The sequence below is a fragment of the Anarrhichthys ocellatus genome, unplaced genomic scaffold, assembly GCF_004355925.1.
Source record: "Anarrhichthys ocellatus isolate YVR2014 unplaced genomic scaffold, GSC_Weel_1.0 scaffold88, whole genome shotgun sequence".
NCBI lineage: Eukaryota > Metazoa > Chordata > Actinopteri > Perciformes > Anarhichadidae > Anarrhichthys > Anarrhichthys ocellatus.
Window position 1 is genome coordinate 1,274,586 of NW_022280118.1, and position 15,000 is coordinate 1,289,585.

General features: G+C 45.6%; 1 protein-coding gene across 4 annotated transcripts in view; it reads left to right on the forward strand.

Moving 5' to 3' along the window:
* The window catches only part of st3gal3a (ST3 beta-galactoside alpha-2,3-sialyltransferase 3a), a 36,118-nt gene extending 22,937 nt beyond the window's left edge, over positions 1–13,181 (forward strand). For 2 of the 4 annotated variants that reach the window (XM_031875266.1, XM_031875265.1), the window contains exons 9-10: positions 7,976–8,122; positions 8,548–9,258. In XM_031875266.1, the coding sequence (XP_031731126.1) occupies positions 7,976–8,122; positions 8,548–8,940 (540 nt within the window). In that variant the 3' untranslated portion in view covers positions 8,941–9,258. Of the gene's footprint in view, positions 1–7,975; positions 8,123–8,547; positions 9,259–11,523 lie in introns of those variants that run through there. The other 2 variants (XM_031875267.1, XM_031875268.1) reach the window with 2 other exon arrangements.
* Positions 13,182–15,000: the final 1,819 nt, after the last annotated feature.

A 15,000-nucleotide genomic window follows, 5' to 3' on the forward strand; every position in this document is an offset into this window, starting at 1 on the left:
AATCAAATATGGGTATTCTGACAAGTTTCCTGGCTTGAGTGAGATGTACACACACGTGACACACGGGGCTGAGACGAGGATATAGACAGCAGAGCAGGACTATTGAGGTGTGAGTTGTGAAAGTCAAATCATAGGATGATCTCCAAAAGAGAAAAATGGCCAGAGAGACCAGAGTCATTAGACTGACTGGACAGACTCATATCGGTGAATTCTTCCAACACTAATTTCTCTTTTTAGAAGATGAGAAAAATATAATATTGTGGCTTTATCACTTCACCCTGAATGAACTGAATTTAAAGCTGCAGGGCAATTCAGTGAAAATTATTTTGCTAAAATGAATTTTGTTACGTAATTTATTTTTTAATCCAGCTGTTATTTTACTTGAAATGAGAAGAACATTTATTTATGTATTTCTATGTATTATTTATAATCCATCCAGTTAAATTTGAAAACTGAGAATAATAATTGTTAAAATATAATTGATGTGTACTTTCTTTATTTGATTTGGCAGTTACTACACAAAGACGTTACTACTACTAGACTTCTTGAATATAAATATACCCAAATTATATATATATATACATATATATATATAATTTGGGTCGTGGCTTGTCATTAAGGGTTGATGGTGGGTCCCGCAGCCAGACTAGTTGAGAACCACTGCTATAAGATAAGGAAAGAGGCAAATCAGACACGAGAGCTGGCATTGTGCTGTACTGTTAGGACATAAATGACTTCCATAATTCCATAACTTCCTTGGATGGCGTATTATCCACAGAAAGCATCAACACATTTTTACATTATATTAGAGGAGAATAACTCTGCATATCTTATCTTAGAATCTTTGTAAGTTTTATTTTTTGTAGAATTACTTTTCAATGATAAAACAAAGTGCCTGCAGCCGTGCTAGCAGCTCTGTGAAACTGTACTGAATGCTAACATCAGCATGCTAACATGCTCACAATGACAAGGCTAACATGCTGATGTTTAGCAGGTAATATATAGCAGCTCAATTCTGTATGGACTTTGCTTGGCAGAACAACTAGTGTGGCTGCAGACAAATTACATATATACTAAACTTTGTTACTCTTTGTTTAAGTTCCTCTTTGTTTAAGTTACTCTTTGTTTAAGTTCCTGTGGAAAGGGTTGTACATGAATAGAGCTGCAATAGGGAAGTGCCTTAAACCTGCATTCTTTCTAATGGCCAACAGGAGGCGACTCCTCTGGTTGCAAAAAGAAGTCTGATTGTATAGAAGTCTATGAGAAAATGACTCTACTTCTCTCTTGATTTATTCCCTCAGTAAACATTGTAAACAAGAATTTATGGTCTCAATCTCTAGTTTCAAGTCTTCTTCAATACAGCATGATGTTCATTTAGTAAATGATGGTCCATTTAGAGTCAAACAGACCATAAAGCAGGGTATGCTTTAGGGCGCGGTTTGAAAACGGAGAAGGCAATCCAAAGAGTTTGTGGGTGAGTCTCTGTTTGCGTGGACAACCTAGGTAAACCAAATAGCCTCGGCTACACCCGGTGTTACATTAACAAAATGAATGGAGCTGAAGTTTTGGCGAACATATTACTCTGCTAGGTATGCTGACGGTAACGCCATGCAAGACAAATATGTCAATGTGAGTTGCCCTTAGTGTAGGCTGTAAAAACACAATATCAAATTGCTTATAGTGCAGTCAATGAATTCACTTTTTTTTTGCAAAAGTGGCAGACCTGAATCAAATGTACAGTTCCATTACATTTGGTGTCAAATGTCCTTAGCAAGGTCCTATTTGTTATTCCAAACAATTGCAAATGATTCAAAAATATCCCAACTTGATAGTAAGTATTATGTTTTGTAATGTTTAGTACGAAACAATCTGCCTTCTCAATTCTACAGCCATGTGTGGAAACTCAAGCAGTTGAAGGTTACTTTCCATCACGTCTCATCTGATTTTGGTTTTGGTCATGCAGACGCACATGACCTTTCAAATATCGCGTAGCAACGTTTAGCCTAAACCTTCCATATACTCGCTTAATTTCTTTATAGGGACACTTTTACAGACAAGAAATGTGAAAATAGTTATAATTTGTTTTGGTTACGGAAGAAAACAAACTCTTTCTCTGAAAAAGAAATTGTGTTTCTCATTTCATCAAAAGTCCTGCAGCCCTGACACTAGTAGCTGCTTTTGGGAAGAAGTACCGACGGCAGATACTGATGAACTTTGTAAAGCTTGTGCCACTAAGAGATCAGGACATGATGCTTTTGGTGGATGTATCAACATGGCCTTCGCAAAAGGGACACCGCCAAAAAACTGGGCGGGGCTACCTTGTGATTGACAGGTTGCTACCACGTCGTTGTCCGCTCTGGAAGTTGTCCGTGTTTTCGTCTTATAACGTCAACCCTTTCATAGTGTGTTTTCACTTCATGAATGTTAGTTGTAACATTTTGGTTGCCTAAAAATGTCTTATTCAGCGACCGATTGTACTTTGCTTCTCCCTCTTGTGTCAAGATGGCGAACACCAAAAAGCAAGATAGCGACGCCAAAACCAAGATGAAAAAATGTCAAACTCCAGGCTTCAAAACCGTAGTCTACAAACCAATGGTTGACGCTGGTGACCGCTTCCATTTCTTGTATACATATATGTACTGATGTTAGTTGTCTTAAACTATCATTAAAGGGATGTGAGAATTGCTTGTCACATCCCTTGTCACAGTCTGCTGTGTGCAGATGGGTTTTCCACACACTGGTGTCCTACCAGTGCTGCCAGCAGAGCAGCGGTGTTGGGTTTCCCGCTTGGATAGAAGAGCAAAATGGTCTCAGCCAGACAGGATCACCACCTGATCCGTCAGTCGGAGCTCACAGTCTTAACAGGGCAACATCACTATGCTAGTAAGCTAATAGCTCATATCACTGCTGTTGGGTTTCTCCCTCCTCTTCACTCCAGCATACCTGAGCGAACTGAGAGGCAGGTATCCCAGTAACTGTTCATAAATAGACATCAGGACTGCCGGGCAGGCTGCTGGTAATTAGGTTAATGGACCCAGGTATACTGATAGCTTCCTTCTCTGACTGGCTTTGTTTGCTCCGCTTGTTTTTCATCAACGTTTTAATGACGTTGACCTCTCCCCCCAGGCCTCAGCTCAGGCTATTGCTTTCACTGGGCTGCTTAAGCACCATCATATTTTCCACCCCTGTCCACTTTCGTGCTGAGGTGGGAGGGCATGAGGCTGCCCCCGCCGTGGGGGTTCTGCCAACCGTACCGGTTGGTCCAGGTCTAGATGTGCTGGTTTAAGGCGGTCAACCGCTACGTACTCCAGCTTGCCGCCCATGTCGACCTTGCAGGTTTTGTCTCCGGTCTCCAGCACCCGAAACGGCCCAACGTAGGGGGGTTGAAAGGGTCCACGGTGGCCGTCCTGGCTAATGAACACATACTCCGCTGACCTGAGGCTGGACGGGACGTATGACTGCGGAAGGCCGTGCTGCGACGTGGGCACTGGTTTGAACAGCCTGGCTTTTTCCAGGAGCGTTTCCCGCTGCTGGGCTGCAGACCAAGGGTCTGTGACTTTGGGGATAAACTCCCCCGGGACCCGCAGTGGCTGTCCATAAACCAGCTCAGCCGATGAAGCTTGCAGATCGTCTTTGTCCTAAGCCCCAACATGACCCACGGAAGCCTGTCCACCCAACTGTTGTCTTTTAGGCTGGCCCGGAGAGCAGCTTTCATCGACCGGTGGAACCGCTCGCATAACCCATTATCCTGCGGGTGGTAGGCGGTAGTGCGGTGTAGCTTCACCCCTAGGCTTTCTGCAACTGCATTCCAAAGCTCTGATGTAAACTGTGGGCCTCGGTCCGAGGAAACGTCAGCTGGGGCTCCGAACCTGGCGATCCAAGCCTGAATAAACGCCCGAGCCACCTCATCCGCCGTTGTTGATGACAACGGGACAGTTTCTGGCCAACGAGTGGTTCGGTCTAACATCGTGAGGAGATGTGTGAAACCACGGGATGGGGGCAAAGGTCCTACCAAGTCCACATTCACATGATCGAACCTCCTTTCTGGAACCGAGAACTGTGCTAAAGGGGTCTTTATGTGACGGTGCACCTTGGAGCGCTGGCACACCACACAAGTCCCGGCCCACTTCCGTATATCCTTTTTCAGCCCATGCCAGACGAACTTTGCTGAGACCAACTTCTGAGACGCCCTCTTGCCAGGGTGTGACAGTCCATGAATAGCATTGAAAACCTGTTGTCTCCATTCGTCGGGAACAACCAGCCGTGGCTGGCCTGTGGAGACGTCACACAGGAGCGTAACGCCAGTTTCGCCAAACGGGACCTCCTCCAACCGCAGTCCCGTAACTGCCGTCCTCAACTCCTGGACGCCCGGGTCTGTAACTTGATCCTCTGCCATCTTGTTATAGTCCAATCCTAACTGGACAGCCCCGGTGACAACCCTAGAGAGGCAGTCTGCGACCAGGTTTTCCTTGCACGCTACATGCTGTAGATCCATGGTAAACTCTGATATGAAGGAGAGCTGGCGCTGCTGGCGTGCAGACCATGGTTCGGCGCTCTTACTCATGGCAAACGTCAGTCGTTTGTGATCCACAAACGCAGTGAATGGCCGAGCCTCCAGCAGGAACCGGAAATGCCGAATGGCCAGAAAGAGGCCGAGGAGCTCCCGATCGAAAGTGCTGTATTTCCGCTCATTAGGCCGCAACTGTCGACTGAAGAAAGCAAGCGGTTGCCACGCCCCTTTCACCCACTGCTCGTGCACCGTGCCCACCGGGTAGTCCAAAGCGTCCGTGGTGATGGCAATCGCAGCCTTAGGTGACGGGTGTGCCAGCATTGTTGCATTTGCCAGAGCCGTTTTCGCATCAACAAACGCAAGTTCCCTCTCTTCAGTCCAGTCCACAGCCTGCTTGATGGTCTTGCCTTTCAGGGCTTCGTACAGGGGCCGCATCACTTGTGCTGCTTGGGGAATAAAGCGATGGTAAAAGTTCACCGTGCCTAAAAACTCCTGCACGCCCACTCACGCCCGTGAGTGGGCGTGTAAAGTTAGTCACTGCCTCCACCTTTGCCGGAAGGGGAACCGCCCCGTCCTTTGTGATGCGGTGACCCAGAAAGTCAATGGTGGTCAACCCAAACTGGCACTTAGCCGGGTTGATGATCAACCCGTGCTGGCTGAGTCGCTCAAATAGAGTCCGGAGGTGAGACCTATGCTCCGCTCTTGACGAACTGGCCACCAGGATGTCATCCAGGTAGACGAACAGGAAAGGCAGGTCCCTCAGCACCGTGTCCATTAGATGCTGGAACGTCTGCGCTGCATTTTTTAGGCCAAACGGCATCCTCAAGAACTCAAACAGGCCGAACGGAGTGATCAGCGCAGTCTTGGGAATGTCCAGAGGGTGAACGGGCACTTGATGGTAACCTCGTACCAGGTCCACTTTCGAAAACACCGCGCTATCCGACAAGTGGGTAGAAAAGTCTTGAATATGTGGAACCGGATAGTGGTCCGGGATTGTTGCCTCGTTGAGCCGGCGATAATCTCCACACGGGCGCCACCCGCCCCCAGGCTTCGGGGCCATGTGCAGGGGTGAAGCCCACGGACTGTCGGAGCGGCGAATGATGCCCAGGCGCTCCATGTTTTCAAACTCTGTCTTGGCGATGGTGAGCTTTGCCGGATCTAGGCGCCGGGCCCGGGCATGTACCGGTGGGCCGGTGGTAGAGATGTGATGCTCCACCCCATGCTTGACCGTGGAGGAGGAGAATGTGGGCTGCGAGAGGTCTGGGAACTCGGCCAGCAGACGCAGAAACTCATCAGCCGCTGCAAGCATGCTAGTCAACCTGGTAGAGCCCGCTCCACTTAATGTACATGGGTAAGAACAAAAAGTCACAGCATTTATCAGGCGGCGGCCCTTGACGTCCACCAATAGTCCATAAGCGCATAGGAAATCCGCGCCAAGCAGGGGAATGGCAATTTTGGCAGTAACAAAGTCCCAGCTGAAACGCTGCCCCATAAAACACAGCTCCAGGCACCGTGTCCCAAAAGTGCGTATGGGGGTACCGTTCGCCCCGCTTCCAGAGGGGGGCCCTGCCCGTTTGTCAGCATGTCCACCCGCGATGCAGGCACAACGCTCCTCTGCGCCCCCGTGTCGCAGAGAAAGCGCCGCCCAGAAACGTCGTCCCGGATGAACAGCAGCCTGCCTTCCCACCCGACGCTCACGGCAGCCACTGAGCGCCGGCCCTGGCATTTCCCGTCCTGCCGAAACTGCATGGTGGATGGCACCTTGTAGCCCGCGGCCCAAACCTTGCGTGGTAATAGCACAGACCGGTAGATCCCTGGCGTTGGCTCGCTGCTGCTGCTGCGGCAACGATCGTTGTCTCCCCCGGCCACGCCGTGGCTTGGGCCGGCCTCAACGCGGCCGTGTAGCTTTGTTGGCCAGCCAGAAAGAACTTATCGGCCTCCTCGGCCAACTCCCGACAATTGGTAATCCTGGTGTTGGCCAAAGCGGCCCGCACCTGCAGCGGGAGCTGCTGCAGAAAAAGTTCAGTAAACAGAAACTCCGGCTCGTGTTTACCTTATTTTGTCCATCAGCTCCGACGGCTTGCTGTCGCCGAGGCCATTCAGAGCAAGCAACTGGCGAGCCCGCTCAGAGTCCGAAAGCCCGAAAATGTTCAACAGCCGGCCTTTCAAGGTATCGTACTTGTCCCTCTCTGGAGGATTTTCAAGAATGCTCACCACTCTGCCTGCTGTCGAACTGCCGAGAGCCGCCACGACATAATAATATCTTGTCGCATCCGCTGTAATGTCTCTGAGGGCGAACTGCGCCTCAGTTTGAGCGAACCGCCGTCTCCCATAACTCCGGCAGTTTCAGCAAAACTGCGTGCGTCGACATCCTTTCTTCTGGAAACGTCCAGGAGTGTCAGGGTCACCAATGTAGGAGCGTGGAAAGGAACAAGGAGGCGAGTATTCCCTTTGGCTGCACCTTGTGGCCGTTTATTTCCATCCATACAAACATGTCTTCACATTCACTTCCTGCCACCCTTTAACCCCCCCTGTCACCAGGGTTACGCCCCTTTCCTTAAAAGGGGCCCCGTGAATTCGGTCGTCCCCTACAGTAGTTTACTTTAAATTCACATTTAATTAGCTCCTGCAATAAATTTGTAGTAGTTCATCCATCAGTAGTAGTAGTTCATCCATCATGCCTGATGGATGAATTGGCTGGGCCAATATGTTGGCTGGTAATTATAAGGCGCAAAAGTCGCCTTATAATTAACAATTATTGAGAAACAGACATTGAGAAACAGTGTCAACTGTAAAATGTCCCACTCATCATGTATCGGTTGGGCTGTAAACAAATCTCAAACATTGCTTTTTTGCCAAACTGTTATTTAATACTGCTTTGTTGCTTTGAACCTTAAAATAGGATCAAAACGGGAGAGCTGTCACTATCTAAGAATTGTTTACAACCTATTAACTCCTATAATATATAAAATAAAACATGTAGATCAGAATGGATCGGAATGGTCCCAGCTCTGTGCCCCATGTGGCACTCAAAGCTTCATTAAATGGGTTTTGGCCAGAAGAACTCAATAATACTTAATAAAACATGTTAGCAGACAGTTCCCTGTTTACACATTACACGGAGCAACAAGCCCAATATTCACTCTCCTCTTAGCTCTGTTTTTGGTCTCCACCGACTCCAGAGAAAAAACTGCTAAATACTCTACTGTATTGACCAGCTGGGACTGTCTGTAGTAGTTTGTCTATCTATTTCTAACTTTTCTAAAGTCATGTGCTGTTTCAATATGCTCTACAAATCTATTGGAAATTACTTGCACATTTCTTTTAAATTTTGTATAATTTTCAGTGTGAACAGTGGTTTAACTGTATTTGTCGATATGATGGCCTTCGTATAGTTATGTTCCGACTGTGCACATTTTGTACAGTATGAGGGCCGCACTAATTTCCTCACTCTCTGTGTCTCAGCACAGCACTGATGGGTTCTGGAAGTCGGTGGCCAGGCACGTTCCAAGGGACCCCGGCGACATGCGCATCCTGAACCCCTACTTCATCCAGGAGGCCTCCTTCAAGCTCATTGGCTTGCCTCACAACAATGGACAGATGGGCAGAGGGGTGAGAGACCTGCCGTTCTCCTAGCAGTCACTTTCTGTTCAGCTCCTGGGTTGAGAAGTAGCAGGAACAGAGTGAGCAGTTTCACACACGGCGGCGAGTTAATGGTCAGGACTGGAGCCTCTGGTAGCCGACTCCACTGTCTGTCTTTTTGCATTACAGAGGCCTCTGTGAACACACAGCAGACGCCTCAGGGAGCCGAGCACCCAGCCCAGAACTCAGTCTGACAACAATGTGTTACCATTATGCTGTTATAAATAGAACCATTCTTCAGATTTCACATCTGTAAGATCTCCACACGATAACCATACAGTTTAAATTACACCGTTCACTACATACTCTACATGTTCTGAGATATAAGTCATGGCTCGCTTTCAAACACATTTTTTTCTGAATATCTTGACCGCTTTCAAACACGTGTTTTTCAGAATATCCCGACCCTGGGGACTGTCGCCATAACGATGGCTCTCCATAACTGTGATGAAGTAGCAGTGGCTGGATTCGGTTACAACATGAGCACCCCCCATGCCCCTCTGCACTACTATGAGAAGATCCGGATGGCGGCCATCAAAGAAGTAATTGATGGTGTCTCTGTGAAGGTTCTTTTAAGCCGTCCATTTGTCCCATTTCTCAATCAATTCCAATTGTCTAATTATCAGGACATGTGTGAGTCTTTCATCTTCTCCTCAACACTGTCCAGCCAGTGTCTTAAATTGCGAGGATTCTCTTTGCACTATTTCCCAGTGATCGCATTCTCGGTTTTGAACCAGATAACGTTTTTCGCGTTGAGCATTTTGCCTCATCAGATTGCCAAGATGTGACACCATAAATGTCTTTGGTAATTCGAAACCCATTTTCAAATCCTTTGAGTTGATTGGATTGCTCAAACGCTGCCGTGGTTTAGGGAATACAGCACTATACACTGACTTGACACTCATGCTAGTAGCTTGTGGACCGCTGTTTTGAAGCCCAGAGTTGCCGTCGTCCTCTTGGCTTTGCAACCAGTAAACCGAAGTGACCATGTTGGGACTCGGGGAGGGAAGACGCCGCGGTAGAGACACTTTACATGGCTCTGGTAGAGACCTGCCAATCACAAGGTAGCCCCGCCCTAAAACATACCCTGCTTTATGGTCTATTTGACTCTAAATGGACCATAATTTACTAAATGAACATCGTGCTGTATTGAAGAAGACTTGAAACTAGAGATTGAGACCATAAACTCATGTTTACAATGTTTACTGAAGTAATAAATCAAGAGAGAAGTAGAGTCATTTTCTCATAGACTTCTATACAATCAGAGGAGTCGCCCCCTGCTGGTCAGTAGAGAGAATGCAAGTTTAAGACACTTCAGCATCGGCGTTACATCAGCTACAAACTGAGGCCCGCCACCTGTTGTGGTGTGAAGTGCTGGTCTCTGTCTGTCTTTTTTCACAAAGCATCACCCAATCAAATGTTTTTTTTTCACCCTGTTCCGTTTCGTGTGAGAAAAAGGCTGTTCGCCTGTTCCCACTGCTAATATTTAATAATATAAATACGTCAACGAGCGCTAGAGCAACATTGGCCACACTTGGCCGTTTTGTTGCTTTTGTCAAACAAATAAAATATGCAGTATCGTCACGCTTAAAATTTCCTAGTGCGCGTAATATAAGTTTATATATGTTTTTGACGCATTAGTAGCCTAAATTTGTGAAGGACTCAGTCTGACTTTTCAAACTCTGGTGAATTTACAGTTTAGCTGGATGATTCATCCCCTCCATCCACAGGTGTGTGACCCACTATTTCCTCCACATTTTTACTCTTAATGGACTTAATACTCCCACACAATATCACAACTCCCAAATTTGTTAGCATTCTGACCGACCTGTCGACCAACATCTTATTTGTTAGTTTTGGAAAGGTTTACGCTGCACTGGAACAGTTTACTGTGACCTTTTCTCTCATCTAAAATGCCTCTCAGGAGGGATTTACCCAGCATGCAGCGTAGTGGCCTGGGATTGTGTATGAAATCTCAAGTGCAGCAACGTTGCTGTGTGCTGGTTTTTGAGAGTGGCAGAGTCATGGCGCACTACATACAGCGTGTAAGCTACCGCTCGCTCCACTTCACCGTCTCACAGTCTCCAGCCTGCTCATAAATCACTCTTAGCCCAAGTTACTGAGATAGACATGCAATCCCCTTCATCCTATTTTTCTCCGACTGCTACGGATTTGTGTTTCAGCTCGAAGAGGCACAGAGCTGCTTGGCCCCCGACCCCTGGCATGTATAATTGAGACAGGATAGAAGTTTGCTCGTTTCTACTGCCCTCCATTAGCCCACATGGACCGATCCAACCAAGACACCAACGCCACGATGTTTATGAGCTTTTTTTAATCTGGGGGCTGGTAAATTCAATAAGTGATTCATTGTTTTTGTATTAAAATCAACATTAGAAAAAGTGAGACAATTTGCAAGAACCACAATTTGAATTATAACACATTGACAAAGAAGAATGTTATTTTGTTAAAAATTCAAAAACGTGGGACTAGCTTTTAGTTAATGGGCATAGTCCCAAAGACTGGGTCGGAACCCACAGGTGGATCGCAGCAGATTTTGTTAGGGTCGCTCTAAATATGTTAGCACAATATCTTCCATAGTCTTTTATTTAACATTTATATCTGCAGTTCACTTCTAAGCCACATGAGGGAGCCTGAATATTCGTATTGTTCTGAAAACTTTTACATTGAATCTAATGTGAAAGGAGAGCATACAATTATAAAGTATTATGTTTTCAATAACGCATTCATAAAAAACAAAGTTGTGATTTAAACGTATATCTCTTCATAATGACTGGATTACCTTTTCAAGATAATATCAGGTGATGAGGAAATTGTGGTAAAAATGGTCAGGAACGTTCATTTACGCACAAATACGCTCTTGTCACGATAAGACACCTTTTGTGAATTGGGTTGCAATGGTTTGTCATTTTTCTTAAAGTGGGTCTCCAGAAAAGAAGTAAACACTGATAACACAGGTAGCTCAGTGGTTGTTGAGTAGTTGACAGTGTGGCCATTTACACTTTTGGACACATTTTATTGTTTCAAGCTCTACTTACCAAATGTTGGTATATGCACTTTGGCATCTCTGACTCACGTCTCAATTTCAATTTCTATTAATGGTTATGTTATCTTGGGCTGCAACTAACAATTATTTCAATTATCGATTAATCTGCTTATCATTTTCTCAATTAATTGATTCATTATATAGTATACAAAATATCTAAAAATGGGACGGACAGAGTCCGAGGTCAGGTCACCTTGAAATGTTGAAAGTGAGAAATATAGAAACGTAATTTGAGTGTAGTGTGCTGTCTGCAATAATTCCCAACCACCTCCTGTCCCGTCCTTGTGTGTCTCTGTCCCCGCTGCAGTCCTGGACTCACAACATATCTAGAGAGAAGGAGTTCCTGCTGAAGCTGGTGAAGGCTGGAGTCATCCAGGACTTGACCAACGGGATCTGCGGTGCAGGATGCTGATGGTCCTTGCTCAGCATCATGATGGATGGATGGATGGATGCACTGTGCTCACCTTCCACCTGCTCCAGCACCTGAGGAGGGAAAGTCAAGACTCTGTCGGCCGTGCTCCCAGCAGAGACCAGCAGCTGTCACACACTGCTGCGGTCAGTGCAGAGAGACTGTGTGTCTGTATGAGGCTCATTGACCACAACACACTACCCAGTGTTGGATATTGACATATTGCAAGCAATTGGCCTCTGTATTTAGCTCGTCCAGGTCAGTGTATATTTACATGGATTTTGGTGCCCTGGCTCAAAGGGGTATGTCCTCAGTGATGGGGATCAAACCAGGAAATGGACTAGGCTGCCCTCCTACTAGAACTACTGCAGGCTGTGGAGGGGAGGAGAGGATGAAGATGTTGGCTTTAAGTATTGAGCCTGTGCCAAGAATACCTCTACAAGTGTCCTTCTCCTCACATATCTGAATGTACTCTGCATATAGTCTCTTTTTTTATGTCTTCCAGTTTCTGCGTGACTCAGCCGTCCTGGACCAGACGTTCGTGGGTAGACCCACTATATCAGAGCAACATGGCAATCATCAGAGCTTGTTTAGTTGAGTCGGTCAGAGTCCGTATGAAGCTAGACGGCTGGAGAAGCAAGCTAATCAAGAGCTGCCTCAGCATGAACATGGTTAATGTTTATTTGCGCAATTTAAAATACACAAACATAACATAAGTAACCTGTAATATAGCCTCCTCCTAAATAATGACACTCAAGTGCACAGTCCACTTACTACTAGACAGATGCAGAAGACTCACACCATCTTTGTTCTTCACGAAGCAGCATGATACTACCATCTAACCCCCCCCCCCCGATGTGCACTAGATGTGGCTGAGTCGCATTTAGCTTCCAATGTGTGCTGCGTCTCAGAAGCGCAATATTCCCTTGGGAACATATTTATTGGCAATTCACTCAACTAATGTTTATTATATGATGCATGTCACTCGCTACTGGCTTTGTCTTAACATACACCGCCGCTCAAAAGTGTGGAATCAGCTGTTCAATAATAAATAGTATAACAGAGAAGTACAGTATAATTCAGACACTAAATGTATCATTTACATTTGAAGTAGTTTTGGCCCCAAAAGATGAAGAATGAAAGGATTTAAAGTTCCATTTAGTCCACGTCCCCACTGTTTTGCAAGACAGAGGGGTATGCTTTTGGAACCTTGATTTTTTATTATTTTTCCAGGACAGAAAACTATGACCATTGATCATTATTGAAACACAAAGGTGATATGGGCTCTTAATATTGACATTGTCTGTTTTTTGGGGGGTCTTGTTCAGTCCTCTCAGCCATCTGACTGTACCTCATCAAGCTTCTGTGGAAGGAGATTCCAAACTTTTGAACGGTTGTGTGCAAACAGTAAAACTAGTTTTTCTTGTTTGTTTCTGTCACCAATCATAAATGAGTTTAACATTTACTTTTATCTTTTGTAAAACACAAACAATATTGAAATGTGTTTGTTGAAGAACAACCATCAGACGGGTCTTAAAAGTAAATTTTTGAATGAAGAACCTGCATTTTGGGTCATACTGTTGAGTGTCACTGTTGTGTAGACCAGACATGTTTTGAAATTTAGAGTACATGCTCTGTGTCACAGTATTTTACAGGCATATCTTTTTCCTCCTATCTCATCAGCTTGTGTTAACCCCGTTCCATCCAAAGAGGATGTTGTTATAATAGTGACAATGTCGAGTGAATCGCAACTGTTTTTATCTTTCTCGGCCACTCAATATGATTTGCTTTCATGACTGATATGTGAATCATATCAAAAACCTCTTTATCACACAGGGATCTAGTTAGCTTGATTTGATTGTTGCTGATTTGACACGTCTGGATTTTCCAATTCTTCAACCCTGGCATTCATCTTCAGTTGTTGCCACAGCAACGAGTCCTTCAGCTCAAGCTGTTTTGCGTACAAGTTCAAGGTGAACCCCAAACATGAAGTCAGGTTGAGATACAAATGACTTATCATTGTGGTCATCAATAGAAACATATCTGTACAATTCAGATTTTATATGAAATCCTTAGGATCTGTTGGGACTGCATTATATAGCGCTTTTCTAGTCTTTGTGACCCCTCAAAGCCCTTTACACTGTGCTTTGCACTGGTTCCAGTCCTACCTCTCCGACAGACATCAATTAATCTCAATTAACAACTGCAAATCAACCAATGTTCCTGTCACCCATGGTGTCCCCAGGCTTTAGTGCTCGTTCCCCTTCTTTTCATCCTCTACATTCTACCATATGGAGAGATCTTTCGCCGCCATGGCCTCCAGTTTCACTGTTATGCTGATGACACTCAACTTTACCTCTCCCTGTAGACCATAACACTGCCCCATGTCAACCACTTCACCAAAACAGCCTTCTTCCACCCCCCTAACATTCCCAACATATCACTCACATCAGCCCAGTCCTCCATGACCTCCACTGGCACCAGGTTAACACAGGCTAAACTTCAAGAACCTACTCACCACCAACAAGGCCCTCAACAACGTGGCTCCCCCCTACCTCTCTGACCTCTTCCACCAGCACGCTCCCTCCCGATGACTCAGGTCCGTCAATTTCAACCTCCTGCAAGGCGTCAAACCTGGGGTGACGGGGTGTTTCTTAGTTGTTAGCCTCCTCTCCTGGAAAGTCATTCCCAAATCACATCAAAAATGGCCCCACATTGTCGACAATCAAAGAGGTGCTCAAACCCCCCGCCCTCATGTTTTTTATTTCGTAGTTGATACCATTTATTCTAATCTTTAAGTTAAGTGTCTTTGAGGACTTTGTAAAGCGCTATATAAACCTGACGTATTATTATTATTACTACACAAGGCAGCATGTATGACATGTAGGCTGCAGGAGACGGGGATCCTACCATCCAAAAATGGCTTTAGTTGCACGGAATGACGATTTTGCGTTGATGTGAGAGTGTCGGGCAGGGTTGTGCTGATGCTGGCTTCAAACTCACTGTGATCTTACTCTCTTCTAACCAGAATAATAGCAGAGCACCAAAATGTTCCCCACAATCGCTTAACTCGGCCCTGCCCAGGGCTGCTATCTCAGGCCCCCAGCCATCAGTCATAATCAGTGTTGCTATCAAAGACATGAATTGAGCTTTATGAATCTATCACTTTAATTACTAAGATCAATTGTATTGCAAAATCAGTTTGTGTTGCTTTATACACTCAATTATACAAGTGCTCACCTCGCTGTAGGTGTTTGTGGACTTGACGCTGGTCAGATGCTCAAGCCAAAGTATTCATATATTTATTGTAGGCTGTGCAAAAGAACGTGTTAAAGAATAAAGATATAAGTGATCCTGTATTTTTAACATGTATGT